General features: G+C 49.8%; 1 protein-coding gene and 1 pseudogene across 1 annotated transcript; one reads left to right on the forward strand and one right to left on the reverse strand.

Moving 5' to 3' along the window:
* Nucleotides 1-945: 945 nt before the first annotated feature.
* On the reverse strand, nucleotides 946-20081 carry GRK1 (G protein-coupled receptor kinase 1). The gene is made up of 7 exons (XM_066235208.1): nucleotides 19136-20081; nucleotides 17183-17310; nucleotides 14636-14793; nucleotides 13165-13248; nucleotides 6745-6869; nucleotides 3375-3576; nucleotides 946-2076 (listed from the first exon to the last, which is right to left on the reverse strand). The coding sequence occupies exons 1-7, from the start codon at nucleotides 19832-19834 to the stop codon at nucleotides 1778-1780; spliced, it is 1695 nt and encodes a 564-aa protein (XP_066091305.1). The 5' UTR covers nucleotides 19835-20081; the 3' UTR covers nucleotides 946-1777.
* Nucleotides 6881-9588, forward strand: LOC136308065 (protein LSM14 homolog A pseudogene; annotated as a pseudogene).
* Nucleotides 20082-20093: the final 12 nt, after the last annotated feature.

The following is a 20093-nucleotide window of genomic DNA, read 5'->3' on the forward strand; positions in this document are numbered from 1 at the left end:
CCAGGGTGAACGAGTGTGGTTGTTCACTGAGCATCCATGACTTATTTTCTCTACATGAAATTTTACGTGTTAGAAGCTTTTTAAAAATAAAGTGACCACAGGAGTTTCAATTGTCTATGTGTGACTATGTGGAGCCAACTTGAGTTGGGGATGAGAAATAGGAAAAATCCAGGCCTGAACAGACTCCAACAGACAGCTGGAGTCACAGATTAGTTGCTTTTGTAATTATATCCTAAGAGACTTGCGAGTTCAAAGGACTAACGACTTGTTTATAGGTTAAGTGACAGGCATGCCAGATTTAGCCAAGTAACAATGAATAATGTTGTAGTGTATGTCCTATGCAATATTTGAGATATACACTAAAAAATTATTTGTTGTTTTTCTGAAGTTCAAATGTAATGGGCTATCCTGTGTTATATCTGGCCATCTAACCATACGATAGGGCAGACATGCCCTCACTGGTGAAGCTGATGCAACAAAAACAAGGGCCTCGGCCATCAGGCACTGTGAGCCATTAACAGGCACATGGTGATGGTGGCCAGAAGGGGTGCGGGCCAGGTCTCCACCCACACAGCTCAGGTTGCTTAAATCACCCCTCAGGGCCATGGAGACCTAGTGCAGAATAAATGGCTTTAGGAAAATCAGAAATGAGTCTTTCTTACACCAGAATATAATGAAGTGAAATTGATGGCCATTACCTAATTCGCATGTACTATTCTAGAAAACAAAACCAGGCAATTTGTCCTGCCTGTTAACAGCTCAGTATCATTCCTCAACCCCAAATCCCTCATCTTGGGCCTGCCCAGGGAGATGTACCAGGTGATAATTTTGTATCGCAGACCAAAAAGCACCAGATGTTTTAGATCACAGACCATAAAGCCTTCTCCAAGGTGCTTCCAGGAATGCTCTGACTCTACAATACCACACACAGTCAGGAGAGAAGGATCATTCTGGTAGGGTTTATTTCACCTGTCCAAGAGTGCTTTCAAGCTAGTCTTCATGTGCATAAGGTAACTAAAAGAACGCACTTGAAATGTCTCTAAAATCCTAGAGTCTACACCTAACAATCATCTGTACCATACACAACTGCTTAGGGGACAGATCATCGTTCCTACGTAGGCTCTAGAGCAAACAGGAGGTAGTTGGGTCCTAGTTTTGGCCAGCAACCCTCCAGTGCCATTGATTGTCAAGATCCACTCTTCTCCTGAGGGTACAGGGGGAGCTGATGGCATATCCTCAGAGTCCTGGCAGTGACCAAGTGGCAGGAGGAATGGGAGCTGGGTGTGAAGGAGGATCAGGCCAAGGCCCACAGTCCAAGACACTCTCATTGCGTTCAGAAGCCCAAGGCCCATGGTTTGCCAATGTCTGGACCAACTGAGAAAAGGCCTCTGCCGAGGACCGGGCTTTTGAAAGTTGTAAACCTAAACCTCATCTGAGCAATCATGTGCCCCGCTGCCCAACGCTGCCGCCAACATGCATGTCTACCCAAGAGCCCGGACAGCGATGCATTGTTGGGGCGCTCTGTTCAGGAACCATTGTTGTGTCTTTTGAGTGAAACGGGGCTAAAGAAGTGGACTATTTACAAGCTGGAGCTCCTGACTCCCATGCTGGGAAGTCTAGTGGCTCTGTGCCCCCTTCCTCCTGACATGCTGTGAGCAGCTCGGCCACCCCAGTGGCCTGGCCCCGGCGGCCGCCTGTCACCACCGGTGAGCTCCACGGACGCACAAAGGCCTATTCTTCCCTGCCAGCTGCGGAGGGAGGTCTCTTTTCCTCCCACCTAGGAAACCAGACACATTCCTGACTTGGAGGAGGGAGCGGCCTCCTCCTTGGCGATGCCCTTCATGTCATCGGGCATCTGCCCATCAGCACGCCACACGTTCAGCTCCCCGAAGACTCCAGTCTCGATCATCTCCTCCTGCCAGGGGATGGAGCAATTGCCGGTGGAAAACTCCTGGAAGAAATCCATATCCGCTTTATCAAAGACCACACCTTTGACGGTAGAGAAGGCCCCCACATCCTGGATGTTCTTTGCGTAGACAGTTCTGGAGTCTGGGATGAAGGGGGGTATCAGCATCCCTGTCGAGAGACAGAGAACACAGACATGAAACACACAGCGGAAGGAAACAGCCATGTGCCAAGGAACCCTCCGCTTCGGTGAGAGGGCTGTGATATTGCTGCTGCCTTCGTGGAGGGGTGTCAGGGTCGCTCACAAGGAAATCAGCACACCAGAGAGGGCCTGGGCATCCCTCGCAGAGCCCGAGGGGAAGGACAGTATATTTGTGCCCCTCATCATCGCCTCCCCTCGTGCTGCCACATCCACCGTCACTGCAGACCCCACACACACGCCTCCCTGCCAGCCTCCCCAGGCATCGCTGTCTGCAGGTTGGACACCTGGAACCCAGCATGCCCAGAGCTGACTCCTCTTCTTCTCTCCAAAGCCGACTTTTCTCTCTAGTCTGCTCAGGAGCCGTGATTCTTCAGTCGCCAGATACAGAACCTCAGTCCCCCAAGCCCAGTCCTAGACTGAGCCTGCCTCCCTCCACCTCTCACCCCCTCCCTCATCTCAGCTCATGGGCCCTGGGCTGCCAGACCATTGCAGGGACTTCAGGACTAACTTCCTCCCTCCGGCTGCCCCTGGTTCTGATCTCTCAGAGCTGTGTGACCTCCCCCCATCCTGGGCTGGTCTCCACAGCTCTCCTGATGAAGTCCACCTCCAGATCAGCCAGGAGCCACCTCTGCTCTGACCCTTCCTTGCAAAAGTAACTTCTCTCACTGGGGCATGTACGACTCACTGCTCTGTCACCCTTGAGCTCCTGCATCTAGTCACATGTTTCCATATTCTGGCTGTAAGTTCTGGGTGTGTGGCTGTGTCCTAGACTTCTCGCTTGCAGACAAATGCACAGAAGCACGCACACACATGCACACGCACACGCACACAGGATCTTGAACATGACACTTGATAAAAAAAATACTGGTTGAATGAATAAATTTCTCCCAAGCAGACAGTTTGAGCAATCCTGATCATGGACTCAATGAAAGAACAGGGTGTGAAAATGCCAAACAGCAGATTTAGATCAGCATATTCCCTGAATGTTATACCCAACCTTTTTCAGACTCTGGCAGGCTTCTCAAAAGGCCTAATCCATTGACACCCAGTTCAAGAGTATGTGGGGTGATGAACGGAGTCCTAGAAGGTGGTGGCTTTAGTGGGGGGGAAGGAGGGTAGCTATCAAAGGAGCATCAACCAGGCATTCCTGCTCTGCTGACATGGAGTTAGCCCTAGACAATGCCAACAGGTTGGGCTGGGCAAGCAAGAGTCACCTAACAGACCCACCCTCCACAGCCGCCCATATCCAAAGGCATGCCGACAGTACCAGCCTCGAGCTGCCTCCAATTAATGTCTTTAAAGAGGGAACTGACGCGGAGGCCATCACAAGTCCCGTCTCTAAAACCCAGGCGCTTCTCCGGGTCCTTCTCCAGCAGTGCCTCGCAGAAGTCCTTGCTGGCCTGGCTGAACTTGTCCGAGTACTTGACCGCCTCCGAAAGGATCCTCTGCTTGAGCTCCTTGTTCTCCACCTGCACAGGGGGCCGCACACCACGTTAAACCCCTGCTGAGACCAGCAGCATCGCCGGAGCTGGCACATCGGGCTGCAGGAGGTTGGGCAGCCCTAGCTGGTGCGTAGGCTGGGCTAGTGCCCCTCTCAGAAAGAAGCCCTCTCCTCATTCACACTGGGGCAGAGATGCGCCCCTTCTGCCCAATATCTCAAGTGAAACCCGAAATGTACCGGTCAAAGTTGGGGTGCAGCATAGCTTAGGAAACTCGGGTTGACACCATGGCTCATTATATACAACCAGTCCTTAGCTACTGGAGAATAGAAAAGTAACAAGAAACAGACAGTCAACTTTATAACCAACTGAGCTGGTACAGAGGTCTTCTAACTCAGTGGTCTCCAACCTTTTTTGGGCCATAGACCAGTTTAATGTCAGAAAATATTTTTGCGGACCAGCCTTTAGGGTGGGATGGATAAATGTATCACATGACCGAGACAAGCGGCAAGAGTGAGTCTTAGATGGATGTAACAGAGGGAATCTGGTCATTTTTTAAAAATAAAACATTGTTCAGACTTAAATATATATAAATAAAATGGAAATAATGTAAGTTATTTATTCTTTCTCTGCGGACCGGTTCCAAATGGCCTATGGACCGATACCGGTCCGCGGCCCAGGGATTGGGGACCACTCTCCTAACTGGATAGAAACCTGGGGGTGCCTCTATTTCATCTTGTTTTGAATCAGCTTTATGGAGTATAATTTACACAACACAAAGCTGCATCTTCTGTGACCTGAGTGAAGGGCTTTAATCTATTTCCAGAGACACCCCACTGTCAACCCAAAAGTCCCCTGTGCCCTCTGCAGCCCACCTCCCTCTCAGGCAAACACTGACCCGTTTCCTCTCACAATAGGTTAGCTATGCCTTTCCTGATATTTCCTAGAAACAAAATCATCCACAGTTACCCTTCTGTGTCTGGCTTCTTTCATTTAATGTAACAAGTCTGAGGACCATTTGTGTTAAAGCTATATTTTGGTTCCTCCCTTCCTGTCGCTATGGAGTTAAGTTCTATGGTAATGATGGACCATGGTTGGTTCACTTTGGATATCTCATAAAAGCTCATCATGCCTGTTCACACGTGGTAAATAGGGATTCTGTTTGGGGTGTGGGGTCAGCGAGACCACTGAGATGGGAGTTGGGAGCTTCTATCACAGCCCTCACCATTTTGTCTTGCTTTGCTCTTCTGAGCTGTTGAATGTCAGGAGAAAGAATTGATTATTAGAGTTCAAGGTGGAGTTGCAGCCTGACCAGGCGGTGGCGCAGCGGGTAGAGCGTCGGACTGGGATGTGGAAGGACCCAGGTTCGAGACCCCGAGGTCTCCAGCTTGAGCGCAGGCTCATCTGGTTTGAGCAAAGCTCACCAGCTTGGACCCAAGGTTGCTGGCTCAAGCAATGGGTTGCTCGGTCTGCTGAAGGCCCACGGTCAAGGTACATATGAGAAAGCAGTCAATGAACAACTAAGGTGTCGCAACAAAAAAACTAATAATTGATGCTTCTCATCTCTCCGTTCCTGTCTGTCTGTCCCTATCTATCCCTCTCTCTGACTCTCTCTCTGTCTCTGTAAAATAAACAAACAAACAAACAAGATGGAGTTGCAGAGACATAGAGTGACTCAGTATGTTAGGTCAGGTGAGAAGTCTTTTCTCTTAGAAGACTGGGGACTTAGCCTGACCAGGTAGCGATGCAGTAAATAGAGTATCAGGCTGGGATGCAGAGGATCCAGGTTCGAAACCCCGAGGTGACTGGCTTTAGCGCAGGCTCATCAGATTTGATCATGGACTCACCAGCTTAAGTGGAGGGTCGCTGGCTTGAGCATAGGATCATAGACTTGGCCCCATGGTCGCTGGCTTGAGCCCAAAGGTCGCTGGCTTGAAGCCCAAGGTCACTGGCTTAAGCAAGGGGTCACTGGCTTGTCTGGAGTCCCCCAGTCAAGGCACATATAGGAAAACAATCGATGAACAACTAAGGTGCCGCAACTACGAGTTGATGTTTCTCATCTCTCTCCCTTCCTGCCTGTCTGTCCCTATCTGTCCCTCTCTCTGTATCTCTCATGAAAAAAAAAAAAAAAAGAAGAAGAAGGTTGGAAACTTAGTTTGTTCCCACAACTGTCATAAGGGAACAGGACTGAGGCCCGGGAGAGACCCACTAGGACAGGGGTTCCCAAACTTTTTTCACAGTGGGCCAGTTCACTGTCCCTCAGACTTGGAGGGCCGGGCTGAACTATAAAAAAAACTATGAACAAATCCCTATGCACACTGCACATATCTTATTTTAAAGTAAAAAAACAAAACGGGAACAAATACAATATTTAAAATAAAGAACAAGTCAATTTAAATGAACAAACTGACCAGTATTTCAATGGGAACTATGTTCCTCTCACTGACCACCAATGAAAGAGGTGCCCCTTCCGGAAGTGCAGCGGGGGCCAGATAAATAGCCTCAGGGGGCCGCATGTGGCCCGCGGGCCGTAGTTTGGGGACCCCTGCACTAAGAAGTCCAGGCAGAAGGAAGAGATAGGCGTGACCCCCTAAAGACTGAAGTGGGTGGGTGAGGTGCCGTGTCTAAAGACTGCTGTTCACACCAGGTCCCTGGAGATGCCACCTTTCTCACCCGACCTCCTCATTCCTGGTTACGGAGTCACCTGGGGCAGACCGCTCAGGAAAGGGACAAGGGGCGTGGGAGGCCAGGGGTCAGGGCACACGTGGCATGCCCACTTTCCTCCAGGACAGTAAAAAAGGCTCTGTGTGGTGCCTGAAGCGGGGCCTGTGGGCTCGTAGCGTCCTGGGAGGGGGTTTTAGTATTCGTCTGCAGTGAAGAGCGCGAAGGCCGTCCAAGGGACCGGGCAGCGCAGGGGGGCAAGGGAGGGGGCTGAGTGCTGCTCGTGGGGGTGGGTTTGGGAGGCTGAACTGCTCCTCGGTGTCGGGAGCGCATGAGATAGAGTCACTGTGTCCCCCCCTCTTCTGCCCCTGAAAGACTTACCACGAGAAGCCCAGTGCTCAAGATTTAAGCAGCTTCCCCCCAAGGAAGGGTGATCACCAGGTCAGCGGCAGCAACACCTGCTCCTATGACACCCCAACCTATAAGGAGAGTCAACCCCAGTACAGTTGCAGGGACACTGGCTAGGCCACCTCCTACCTTCTCTCCTCGAGCTCGGAAGGGTCCTCTGGCCACAATCATCTCATACAGCGTGACTCCCAGGGCAAAGTAATCCACGGAAAAGTCATACTCCTCGCCCCGCAGGAGCTCTGGAGCCATGAAACCTGCCGGGCAAGAGCGCAGTGTGGACTCAGGCGCAGCCGCGAGGTGCTGAGCACAGAACCGTTGCTCCCGTGTGCACATTGTGCAGGGTTCTGTCACTATGACACTTGGGACAGAAAATCCTGGGGGGGGGAGGGTCTGTCCTGCACACTGCAGGGTGTTGAGTAGCATCCCTATCCTCCACCCACCCCAGCTGTGAAGACCAGAATGTCTCCAGACATTGCTGAGTGTCTCCTAGGAGCAAATTGCCCCTGGTTGAGAACCACTTCTCTGTACACGTGGTGTGAAGCCTCATCTCCCCGTAGGCGCACCGTGACAGACAGAGCGCTGGTTCTTGCTTGCCTCTCAGGCACCAGTGTGACCTGTAGGGCCATGAGCGTGTGTGGTTGTAAGGGTTGCAGAGACAGGCACTACAAAATACTTCCTGAAAGGGAACAAAAGGACAGATTTAAGCCAAGACATTCCAAAGAGGGAGTAGGAGAGGGTACTGTCCTAAGAATCACACTTGAGGCTGCTGCTCACAGGTGTCACCAAGGCCGGGCTCTCAGCACTCAAGGAGGCCTTGTTCTCCGCTGATGAGTCCGTATATCAGCAGCCTTCAGTAGCACTTATTCCAGCTGACTCCCATGCCATGCTTACTGTGCAGCAGGTGAAAGTACAAAGTAATCTCATTAATCCTCCTGACACCCAGAAGTGCCATTACTTCTCCCTAGTCTTAGGGAGCTAATTTGGTCAAGATAACATAGATAGTACGTAACAGAGAAAGATTCAAACCCAGGCATCAGAGCTTTGAAACACTGTATTATCCTTTGGTATGATAATAAAACCCACTATTACTCCATCTAATGGGCTTCCTATAACTTGGTTTTCATTTGTATCAAAATTATTCAAGGTACATAAAGAATTAGCTAGTTCTACAGAACCTGTTCCTAAAAATAATAGTGTCCTAACCCTTCCTGATCCCTCCTCCTTCACCTCATGCCAATCTCAGGATTCTTCGAGCTGATCATTTTGGAAGTAATATCCATACCTTTAAATAACATGCTCATATTGCTCGTTTTGCACTTCCCAGTTGAATCCGCGTTCTGGAAGTTGAGGGTCTGTTCCTCTTCTTTCCACTGCCCTGCACACTCTTCTTCCTCCTCCCTCTCCGGATACATCACCTGGCTTGTCTGCACTCAGCTCACACTCCTCCCCACGAATCAAAAACTAAGCCCCAGTTATAGTTCCTTCCTGACATGATTAAAAACAGAGCACCTGGTCTTTCGTTTCATTTGCTTTGTTCTCTGTGTTCTTATTATCAATTTGACCTTAAATTCTCTGACAATGCTCTAATACCTATCATGTGCTGATATAGTAAGTATTTTGTCAATTTCATCCTTATCAGAAAGTCTTCTGGAACCATCTAACCTGCTCTAACATGGAGTTTGGCGTGCAACCAGCAGCCTAGAATTCCCCCTGCCATCCTGAAACCGTTGGTCTCTCTCTGTGTCCTCCTTCCAAGAAGCTCCACTTTTTGGTCGGCTCCCTCATTTTGGTCAAGTAGCTCCTTGAGGGCCACCGCACTGAGGCTGAAAGGCAGTAGGTTGAGGGAGAGTAGGGGGGCAGGTGCCACCACCATGTTGGGCCTGAGGCAGGCGCTATAGGCGCCGACGGAATGAGTGGGCATGCAGAGCGGTGACCGCAGCCTGGGACCTGCCTCTCTGATAGCAGCCCGAAGTGGCCACAGTGGCGGTGCCATGAGTGGAGGCACCTCTTACATCCGCAGCAAGATCGTCCTTATCTCTGAGGCGAAGGTTTGTTCCAAGAGCATCCTCTACACCACTGACACCGAGAACTCCACTATAGCTCTCGCCAAAGTTTGGTCCTTTGGCACAGAAGACAGACCAACAGATTTTCCAATACCATCTGGAGATGAAGTCTCTGAATACATTATGTTCCGGAGAAATGATATTAAAGATCTCACTGTCTGTGAGCTGCCATAAACACCATGTTCATTGCCTCAGGACCCAGCTTTCGTTCAGCCTTCACTAGGTTAATCTACTAATTCATTCCAGTCACTGGATTCCTAGGGACCTTTTGGCAGGATGTCAAGGTACAGTCAGTTCAGACCAACTTCACAAGTGCAGCAGCAATCTGGTGGTGTTGTGTTGCTGGAAGCTCCTTGGCATCCTTTGGAACAGAAACATCAAATAGTAGTACCCTCTCCCAAAGTAGTACAGTTGATTCTGCCTTTACACGGGATACCAGATCTGTAAAACCAGAGTTGTCTCAAGGTCTTCAAGTCCTCAGTTAGAGCCTTTGAGAAAAACCCCTACCATGGAGCAAGCAGTACAGCCTGCCTTGGCCCGTGTACCTGCTCAGGTACCTGTTGGGAGAAGGAGCCCTGTATCAACCAGGGCTTTATGATCTACCGGCCAGAAAGCAACAGCAAATCAAGCGCACAGGCGAGCTAAATGACACAACATTTCGGGACCAAAAAATGAGTGACTCAGAAATGATAGCAAGAGACAAGTCGCTCCAGGCACTCCTTCAGCTCTAAGGAGAGGGCGTGGGGGTCACCAAGGTGACCGGGGAAGATTGGTATTAGACAAGATGGTCCTATGACGTTTGAGAAGGACTTTGACTTTGAAAGAGCAAATGTACAATTTCACAAAGAGGAAACTGAGGAAGTTTCATATTAAACGAATGAAAAAGATAAACGTGCCCCGGCCGGTTTGCTCAGTGGTAGAGCGTCGGCCTGGCGTGCAGGAGTCCCAGGTTTGATTCCCGGCCAGGGTACACAGGAGAAGCACCCATCTGCTTCTCCACCCCTTCCCCTCTCCTTCCTCTCTGTCTCTCTCTTCCCCTCCCGCAGCCAAGGCTCCACTGGAGCAAAGATGGCCCGGGCGCTGGGGATGGCTCTGTGGCCTCTGCCTCAGGTGCTAGAATGGCTCTGGTTGCAACAGAGCAACACCCCAGATGGGCAGAGCATCGCCCCCTGGTGGGCATGCCAAGTGGATCCCGGTCAGGCACATGCGGGAGTCTGTCTGACTGCCTCCCCGTTTCCAACTTCAGAAAAATACAAAAAAAAGAAAAAAAGAAAAAAAGAAAAAGATAAACGTGAGAAATCTATAGATGGTGAAGATGAAGGAGACTCAGGAGTTGGAAACAGTGAAGGAAATGCAGATGAAGGTCCACTTGGACTTAGTTGCTATTATGACAAAACTAACTCCTTCCTTGATAGTATTTCTTATGCTGATAATAGAGAGTGGAGATCAACCTGGGCCAAAGAAGGAAGAGCAAATGCAGGAACATTTGGAATCCAACTTCGTCCAAACTAGGACACAGAGGCAGAGGAGTTATTGGTTTCCATGGTGACCGATGGCATGGTGGCAGCAGAGGAGGTACCTTCACCACCTTTGAGGATTTTGTGATGGATTCAGAGGAGGCCATGGGGGCAGGGAGCTTGCAGATTTTGAATACAGGGAAGACAACAAAGTAGCTGCATAGTCTACAAACAAGTCTTCTGAAAACAGGTGCATTTCTAGCTCTTCATGGTCCTGAGAATTGGTTTTAGTCTTTACAAAGAATGAAGATGTGAATTTGCTGTCTATTTGTCATCAGCACTGGGGTTTTTTTGTTAGTTTTTCTCCTTAATTTCAAAGATATTGTGCCATTATATTGGCAGGAACAGCTTATCTTTCTAAATTAGCATTAAATGTATTGAAATAGCAGAAGGTTAAGTAATTTCTTATGAATAGTTAAGCAAAAGCAGTATTTCAGTGGCACTCACAAGTACATTTTCATCACTGAAGGTCTTTTCTTATCACTAAATTGTACTTGGCAATTATTGAAAATTGCCTGCAGATAGGGCCGTGATACTGTACTTCAAGCCACAGAAGGGGTGAGTGTGTGTCTTTGACCCTCTGTCTCTCTCGCGTTTTTGTGGTTTTTTTTAGAAATCCTTTAATATCTCTTTTGAGGTAATTTATTTCATCAATTAATTAGTGTGCTAAATGACAGGAAATTTTGTCAGTCAACAGTATACACAGTAAATACTGTTTCTCAGGCAACAATAACTCTTTTTATATAGTTGTAAAATTCTATTATGTTTTTAAAAACTTTTGTATCTGAAACTGCCTTTATTGTGCCTTAATACTTAACTGACCGTTTGGTTTGGTATAAACTTCTAGGTAAGAAATCATTTTCTCTCCTATTTTTAGGACATTTTTCCATTGTTTTCTCACTTCCAATATTACCTGGGTGGGGTAATTACGACCCTTTTAGAGGTAAGGAAGTGTAAGCAACTTCTCCAAGGTCACAGAGATGGATGGTGCTAGAGCCTGGAGTCCAACTGTGCAGCCCTATGTTGGGTCCATGTGCCTAAGGACTGGGCTGTCTAATTATATGTTCCTCATCATGTGCTTTATGCCTCTTTCTCACATAGAAAATGCCATGTTCAGCAAAGCAAGAAAGAACTTGTCAGACATCTGTGTCTGGTTGAGTCCAACTTCCAGAAGCAGGTCAGTTGCCCCACATTATCTCTTCTGTTTCCATGTCCAATCTATGCCATATTTGGGGTACTAGGGCCATGTGCTGAGCTCCAGTGTTGAAGGTCAGCAAGATTTGGCCCTCTAACTCCCTAACTACCTCCTGTGTAGAAGTCAGACCAGCATGTGGGAAGGGTAAACAGGCCAGTTTCTGAGGTCACTACTGGGACAAGAGGCAGGTGTTATAAGGGGCACGGGCTTCTGTGGGTGGATGACTTTAGATATTCCAAAGTAAGCAAAGCTAATTGTGTGCATTTATTTCTGATTCTTCCTGGTCCTTCAATATACTTGTGCTTGTGGTGAATTTCCAAGAGGGTGATGTGCGCAGCAACACCGGCCAAGCTGATGTGACTGGAGAATCATTTTTCCCCAAAGAGGTTACAGGGATCAAATTCAAAAAACCTCCTGGCCCCAAATACACCTTTGTAAGTTCTGCTTTTTAGGAAAATTACATTATTGTCCAGAATGTTCAGACTCATGGAAAAGGTATGTTCAGCAGACCACTACTTCTAGAATAAAGTGGAGCCCAAGAGACGGGCAAATCAGATCACAGAGACACCATCATCTCCCGTGAAAAATAACTCAGCGGTACCTTCTAGTCTGTTTCACCCAGCTCAGTCTCAAATGATGCATCTTTTTATATCCTTAGGGTCTTACGTGGCACTTCGGGCAAAGCAAGAGCCAACAAATATTTGTTGTGTAAATAAGTGAATGAATGAATGAGTGAATGAATGAATCAGCAAAGACTACCTCAGTCTAGTTACTAATTCTTCCATACATTGATTCATCTCCTCCTCCTGGCTGGAAACTCACTGTGGACAGAGATCATACCTTATATCTCCTCTGTGCACCCCACCGGGCTGGCACAGCGCTCGCCAAGGCTAGTCCCCTGTTTATAGTCAAGTGCAGACTCAGAGGCTCTGGCTCTAGGTTGAGCCTAGAGCCGGTACGGCGCAGAGGGGCTGAAGAAGAAGGATCCATAGGGCAGCACCTGTGTCTTTGCTGGATGCCTAGCTAAGTTACCGTAACTTCAGCATCTGCTGCAGCTCTTGGAGGGTCATACCCTGCACCTGAGCCCAGATGCTCAGAGCCACGCCTGTCTGTTCTAGTCTAGGGAACCGCCCACCTGGAAAGTTTCTTCCCTCTGTTCAAGGCTGTGGCTCGGTGGCCACAGCAAAGCCTACGGGGCCCCCTGGTGGCTACCAGAGCCCTCACACTCGGCACAGACAAGGTCAGGCTATATCTCTGAGGTCAAACTACTTCAAATCCTACATTTTGGAGTTTTCCGGGGCTTTCTCCTAATGATCTGAAACACCCTGAAATAGGTGAGTGATGTTTCCACTCACACGCTCATACCAGGAGTGGAACATCTTAGATTTTGGCTGAGGATCCAGAAAATTCAAGATTGGACAGACTTTTTCCTAAATAGAGCCACATATGAGAACAGACACTGTAGTGACAGGTGCAAACCCCCGAAAAGCCCAAAGCACAAGGATTGGGAGGATTCTGTGACACAAAGCAAGAAATCCAGAACTTTTCGCAACAGCATGTTAACACTAACAGTGATTTTTCAGGTGGGGAGGAGCCCGGCAGGGGCGGACCTGCAGCAGAGGCCAGTTTTTCTGGTTTCGCTCTTTGGTCTGAGGAATGAGGGAGCTGTTTCCCTATGAGCCCCAGCACTCACTGTGCCACCCACCCCGGGTTACAGAGACTCCCAGGGCCCCAGGGCCTCACCACGCTCCCACCCTTGCCCTCAGGCCCTCACCTGGGGTCCCTGCGTAGCCCTTGGTCTTGGTCTGCCCTTCCTTCAGCTCCACGGCCAGCCCAAGGTCAGAAATCCGGATATTGCCTGAAAAGCAAACACGGGCTGAGGTCATATGCAGCTCCACAGAACAAAGGTGCCTGGTGTTTCTGGAGCCCACGGGAGCCACGAGCCAGCCTCTGCGTGTACCCACAAATGCACACGAACCTGTGCACACAAATATTCATGCATGTGTGCATGCACCTACAAGCACACTTGTTCACACGTGCACACACACATGTGCATTTACATACTCGTAGGCACACTCGGGTGAGGGGGGAGGCCTCAGCATCCAGGTGCCTCTGCGCCCCAGCCAGACAACACAGGGACTGAGGGGTCCCATCAGTGCCTGCAACCTGAATTCGGAGCATCATCTATCTACTAAGATCCGGTTCCTCCTCTGCTTTCTCTTCTCCAAGCATTGCTGCAGAGAGACTGCAGCAATGGCCTTTAAGAATGCCCAACATGGCCCTGGCCGGTTGGCTCAGCGGTAGAGCGTCGGCCTAGCGTGCGGAGGACCCGGGTTCGATTCCTGGCCAGGGCACACAGGAGAAGCGCCCATTTGCTTCTCCACCCCTCCGCCGCGCTTTCCTCTCTGTCTCTCTCTTCCCCTCCCGCAGCCAAGGCTCCATTGGAGCAAAGATGGCCCGGGCGCTGGGGATGGCTCTGTGGCCTCTGCCTCAGGCGCTAGAGTGGCTCTGGTCGCAATATGGCGACGCCCAGGATGGGCAGAGCATCGCCCCCTGGTGGGCAGAGCGTGGCCCCTGGTGGGCGTGCCGGGTGGATCCCGGTCGGGCGCATGCGGGAGTCTGTCTGACTGTCTCTCCCTGTTTCCAGCTTCAGGAAAATGGAAAAAAAAAAAAAAAAGAATGCCCAACATTATGCAACATAATCAAATGTCAAAATAATCTGGAGATGTTTTCTCTGAACATATGTACCCCGATTTATCAATGTCACTGCATTAAAATTAATTTAAATAAAAAAAGAATGCCCAACATTTGTGTCAGTTGGTGACCGAAGGGGAGGGAAATGTAAAAGGATATAAAGGAAGCTGAAAACTCTGTTTATTTTCTGGCAAGAATCTCAATTTGACTTTACATAGAAGAAAAGAGTGAGAGTGAGAATTTGGCCATAAAATATTAACCGTTTACCAATAGTTTCCGAAGCTAGAGACATTAACTTCCTGTAACTCTAGTGCCTCATGATGCTCCAAATTTCATCAAAGTCCATCCAAAATCTCTATTTGGAGATAATATCATTCTGTTGCAAAATGACGCAAGAAACAATAAACTGAAGTGTCTTGTTGCCACTTAAAGCTGTGACAAGCGTTTGTCAAAACCAGCCCACCCCCCTCCAGGTGACCCACGGGGCCACAAAGTCCAGCCAGGCCAGGGGAGGCCGGGAGGAGAGCCCAGGCGAGAGGACGCCGCCTCACCTTCGTCGTCCAGGAGCACGTTCTCGGGCTTGAGGTCGCGGTAGACGATGCCCCGCTGGTGCAGGTGCTCCAGGCCGCTGATGATCTGGGCCGTGTAGAAGACGGCTCGCGGCTCCTGGAAGCCAGGGTTCTCCTCATCCACATTGTAGATGTGGTACCTGGGGGCAGACTGTGCGGAGGCCTGTGCTTCTCTGGCACAACTGCCAGCGTGTAACCACGGTTTGGGTGGAAGTAAACTCTCAGGAAAACAGGGAGGGCCTCAGAATCCCCGTGCCATGTCAGCAAAGTGTCTGCCCACCTGGAGGCCTCCGTGTTTGGTCAGAGCCTGCGGCAATGTCAAGACCCCCCGCAGCTGGTACCAGCACCTTCAAGACCCTTCAGCACAAGGGTTACGGGGACAAACGGGGTAGCAAAGGGCAGTCCTCTCTCCTGCCTCCCCAGCCCTGGCCTGCAGAGGCCCTGAGCCATTCCACCATTGCCGCCCAAACACGTGCGGGCAGAGGGAGGCAGAGAAAGTCTGCGTGAGCAGCCTGAGTTACCCCCAATGTTACTGGTTACTACAGTCACGTCGGCGCGTCGGTGAGTGCACCCGCCCACGCACGCGGACTCCGAGGTGGGCCTGCAGCGGGGCCTCCCCCAGCCTCCCCTGCCCGTAAGTGTTCTTTCTCATGTTTTCCACTATCACAATTTACACAGGGACAAGACATAGCTAATAAAAGGAAATAAAGTACTTAACTGGATAGTAACCGGGGAGAGTAGAAGTAGACCAAAATAATAAAATGCCAATAAAAAACTCTCCAATCAGCCAGAGCACAAGATAGCTGGCATAATAGTATAAACAGCTTTTATATTACATTTATAGTATAGTATAGTATAGTATAGTATAGTATAGTATAGTATAGTATAGTATAGTGTGGTCTAGTATAGTATAGTATAGTATGGTGTGGTCTAGTATAGTGCAGTGTAACATAGTGTAGTTTAATATCTCAGTATAGTACAATATAGTGTACTGCAGTGTAGTATAGTTTAATATAGTACATAATATAATGTAAAGTATAAGATAGTGTAATATACTATAGTGTATTGTAGTGTAGTATTATAGTATTAGTATAAAGTAGTGTAATATGGTATAGTTATAGTATAGGATAATACCGTATAATGCAGCTTAGTATAGTATAGTGTAATATGATGCAGCACAGTATAGTGTAATATAGTACCATGTGGTACAGTATGGAATGGTGTAATGCGGTATCGTATAGTACAATATAGAATAGTAAGTACGGTGCTGTGTGGTAGAGTGTGGTGTAGCACAGAATGGCAGAGTGTGCTATAATACAGTATAATGCACTAGAGCAGCGATTTTCAACCAGTGTGCCACAAAAAATTGTAAGACATGCAATACTTGACTATTTAGTTAGAAATACTGACCTCTTTTTCCTTAGATTATCAAATAAGAAAATGACAATAGCCAATGGTGTGAATGAATCAAAATTATACTTATTTTTTAGGTTGAGGGGGTCAGGTCGGCAAAAAAATATAATAAAGTTTTTTGGTGTGCTGCAGAATTTTAGTAATTAGTTTAGCCATGAGATGAAAAAGGTTGAAAATCACTGCAGTATAGTCTCATGATCATTTCTACTCTAAGTTATGCTATTTGCACATCCTAGACCCTTCTGCTCCTCTGCTACTCAGTCAAGCCCTGAGAATCCTCATTGGGAAAATGGGGCCAAAAAACCTTACCTGGTGGAGTTCAGTGGAGATGAAACTATGTGGATGGGAGGATGCAAATAATAGCAACCCCAACGCCCCACTCCTACGTTTGTGTAAGTAACTGTGACACTCTTCTAAGTGTGTTAACTGTATAAACCTACTCCCAACAACCTCTGAACACGGTCTTATTCCTCACGCCCACTTCATGGATCAGCACACTGAAGCGAGAGCAGCCAGACTGCCCAGTTAGCGAGTGGGTCTTTCCTCTGTGACAGCCAGTGACCTGATTTCCCCTCAGATCCCTGGTAAATCCAGGCACTGTACATTGCTGCCACCTCACTTCTCTCTGCCAGGTGGCAGCCAAAGTCATGGTTCCCAAAGTTGTCTGTGTTAAATTTTTATCCTTGCCATCATCCCCAAGAGTGGATCATTGATGAAATTGGTCTTCGTCTTTTAATACAAGGCCCTTAACTCCCATGAGGTCCCACCACCTACCCCTTTATTATTTATCTATCCAACTAACACTCAACCCACAGCTCCACATGCTGCTCACCCCACTAACTTTGCCCAGTGCACACAGACCCGTCGTCTAAAGAGCCATAGTCCCCACCCCACCCCCATGGGATTCCTGCATTTCACGAGACTGAGGACACATCGTTTTGAATATCAGCAACCAGAAGACAGAAAGGAATGGATTTTGATGTGGATTTTCCTCAAATGTCACCATGTTCTCTGCATATAGGAAGCAGGCCCGCTGGGCCCCAGAGGTCCCCTCCCTAAGCTGAGCCACTGAGCCTCCCAGTCCCACTCCCGCATGGAAGAGAGGAACCCATTTACCTTAAGTCGCCTCCATTCATGATGGTCATCACCAGACAGAGGTCAGTTTTGGTTTCAAACGCATAGGCCAGAGAGACTATAAACCTGCTGTGTACTTTCGCTAGAATCTTCTTCTCTACTATTGCTCCCTAAAAGGCAAGATGTCAAAAAAGTACCCAGGTTTAGGCGGGGAAGTGGCATTGCCATAAAACACCAAGTTTTGCAAACCAGAACACATTCTACTAACACAGAAACAGAGCTGCAACTACATTTTAAAAGCGGTTTGCACAAAGTAATTGCGAACAACTTAAAATCAGACATGCAAATTAGTCATGCACTGATCAGTGGTTTACAACCTTTTTATACTTGGGGACCGGTGAAAATAGGAGAATTATTTCAGGGATCGCTAAGGCAGAAATCACTCTGAGCATAAGCGAATTTGGCTAAGATCATTGGGTCTATACTCTTCATACAACAGGGTGGTTAACACTTTCTTGAACCAACACGAAATCTCTGGTGGACCAGTCCGCAGACCGGCAGTTGAAAATCACAGGCATGGAGGACATCAGGATTCCTGCAGCCTCCAGCAAGCGGGACTCAAACCAACCAGTCTCTAAAATCCCAGCACGGCCCCTGACTACCTGTTCAATGCTGACTTTCCTTCCCATCCATCCTTGCGTCTAACCAATCATCCTGCCAAAATCTCAGCCCCGTTCCTCCTGGCTGAGCCTCTGGACAGCGGACAGCTGAGGTCCCAAACCACCCCACATCTTGTTCATTTTCTCTTTATTTTAAAACCTCATAATATCCATTTAACATGTTTTCGAAGTTGTGTTTGGGTAAGGAGAGTAGAATCTCTTTCTGGAGGAGAAATTCTTGATGTTGAGAGTGGCCCCTTTCTATCCACACTGCATGAGAAGAGTTGGGGTTGGTTTTACTTTGTATTCAGTTCAAGGACAGTCGTGAACTCAGGAGAGGAGACTGGAGAACTCTATTTGCTGGATTAAAGTTATGGGCAAATAGCCAAGAGGAAGGGATAGCTGCTACCCCCCCTCAGAGTCCCCCAGGGAGAGCACCAGCCAGGAGCCCCAGGAGGTCCTCTGTGCTGGCCGCAGCTTACCCCGAAGAGCTGCGTTTGTGCACAGCGGCGCCGTGCAGCGGCCCAGGGCCGAAGGACCGTGCAGTCATCATGTGTGGCTGAGAGATGAGTTCCTAAGACACTAAGCAGCTTTCGTTGATCCTGCCTAAATGGGGTCTGATTCCAGTTAAAGAGAGCAGACCCCTCAGAGCCACCTGCCTGTGCTCCCGTTCACCCCTGTCTCTGGAGAACAGTAGCTCTTGGGGAACAGTCTGCACCCAGCATCACGGACAGGCTCAGCCTCACATAAAAGAGCAGCAGCGGCCCTGCCTAGATATTCCCTGTGTGTTCTCCGTCACAGCAGAAGCCAGGGCCTGGGAAAGCCCCAGATAATCAGAGTACAGAATCGGAGAACACTCCCCCAATAGCCTCCCCCAACCCTGCTACCGTGTTTGGGGGTGTTTGTGAGAACCAAGGATGACGCAGAACGTGAAGCATCTTCCACACCAACAAATGCAACGGCTGCTTTCTGAGGAGGGGCATGAGCAAACCCCGTTTGTGTCAGAGCAGGAGGCTGATAGTTAAGAGCAGCTGGGCAAACTGCGCCACAGGCCGGAGGACCGAGCGGCCACACGCTGCTTCCTTTGGCCACTCTGCTCCGGCCAGACCCGCTGCTGTGCTGACACAGGCCTGACTCAGGTCAAGGGGACTCGGATGGACTAGAATCCAGCTGGAGGCTGCACAATGAAAGGAGCTCGACGTCCACATGGTAAGGGGAGCCAGCCAGCGAGGGCACCGTGTGAAGCTGGACAGAGCACCCTCCTAGCCTGCTGACCCACCCGTCCACCTGCCCGATCTAAGAGCTGCCCTCCACTGCACACAGCTGTGCTGCCCACCTGGTACCCCTTCCTCTTCTTCAGCCTCTTCTTGTTCAGCTTCTTACACGCGTACATCTTGCCGGTTGCCTTCATCTGGCAGGCCGACACCTCGCCAAAGCCCCCTTTCCCCAGCACCCTGAAGTCCAGGAACCAGTCCTCGCCGGTGGGCTGGGCCTCCAGCCACTTCCACTGCAAGAACCGCAGGAAGTGCAGGCTGCCCAGGTACTCCTGGAACGGGGCCTGGCCCAGGTGGTCCAGGGTGGCCTGTAGGAGGGGCTGGAAGAGCCCGTCCCCGATCACCACGGGCCCCTCCCGGAACTTCCCCACTGTCCCTTCGTCCAGGAAGCTACAGAAGAGCTTGGCCTGAGGGTCCAGGTACTCAGCCAGGATGGCCCGGGCCTTCTGCGGCCTCAGGTCATCGTCGGCCGTGTCGTAATCCTCGATGTCCTTCCAGAGCTCCAGGGCCGGCACGTGTCTCTCGTCGGCCTTCAGGAACTGCTGGAAAAGCTGCTTGCCAATGGGCTGCTCCGAGCACACGCTCTGGAACTCCAGGTCCAGGCTGTCCCGGAGGGCCTCGCACTTGGAGAGCGGGGGCAGCTTGAGCTTGGACCGGTACTTCTTGTCCCGGGAGGACGGTCCACTGCTCCCATCGAAGCTGCCTCTGGCGGCAATGAAGGCAGAGTTGGCCACCACCGTCTCCAGGGAGCCGAAATCCATCCCGGCGCCCGCGTCCCACCGCTCAGGCTATCTGGGGGCCATGAGTCGGCCCTCGATGCCAATGTCCAGAGAGGACCTGACCCACTGCCCTTGGCCTGTGCCTGTCCCTGGCTCGAGGGACAGTAGGCGTCCCGGCCAGTACGAGGATGACTAGGGGCCACACCAGGAGCCCCCAGGGAAGCCCAGCTGACACAGCTCAGGCTAAATCCCGGCCCAGGGTTATGGAGGACGCACTCTGGGCGGGGCGGCCAGCAGGTGC

The sequence above is a fragment of the Saccopteryx bilineata genome, chromosome 6, assembly GCF_036850765.1.
Source record: "Saccopteryx bilineata isolate mSacBil1 chromosome 6, mSacBil1_pri_phased_curated, whole genome shotgun sequence".
In the NCBI taxonomy this organism is placed as follows: domain Eukaryota; kingdom Metazoa; phylum Chordata; class Mammalia; order Chiroptera; family Emballonuridae; genus Saccopteryx; species Saccopteryx bilineata.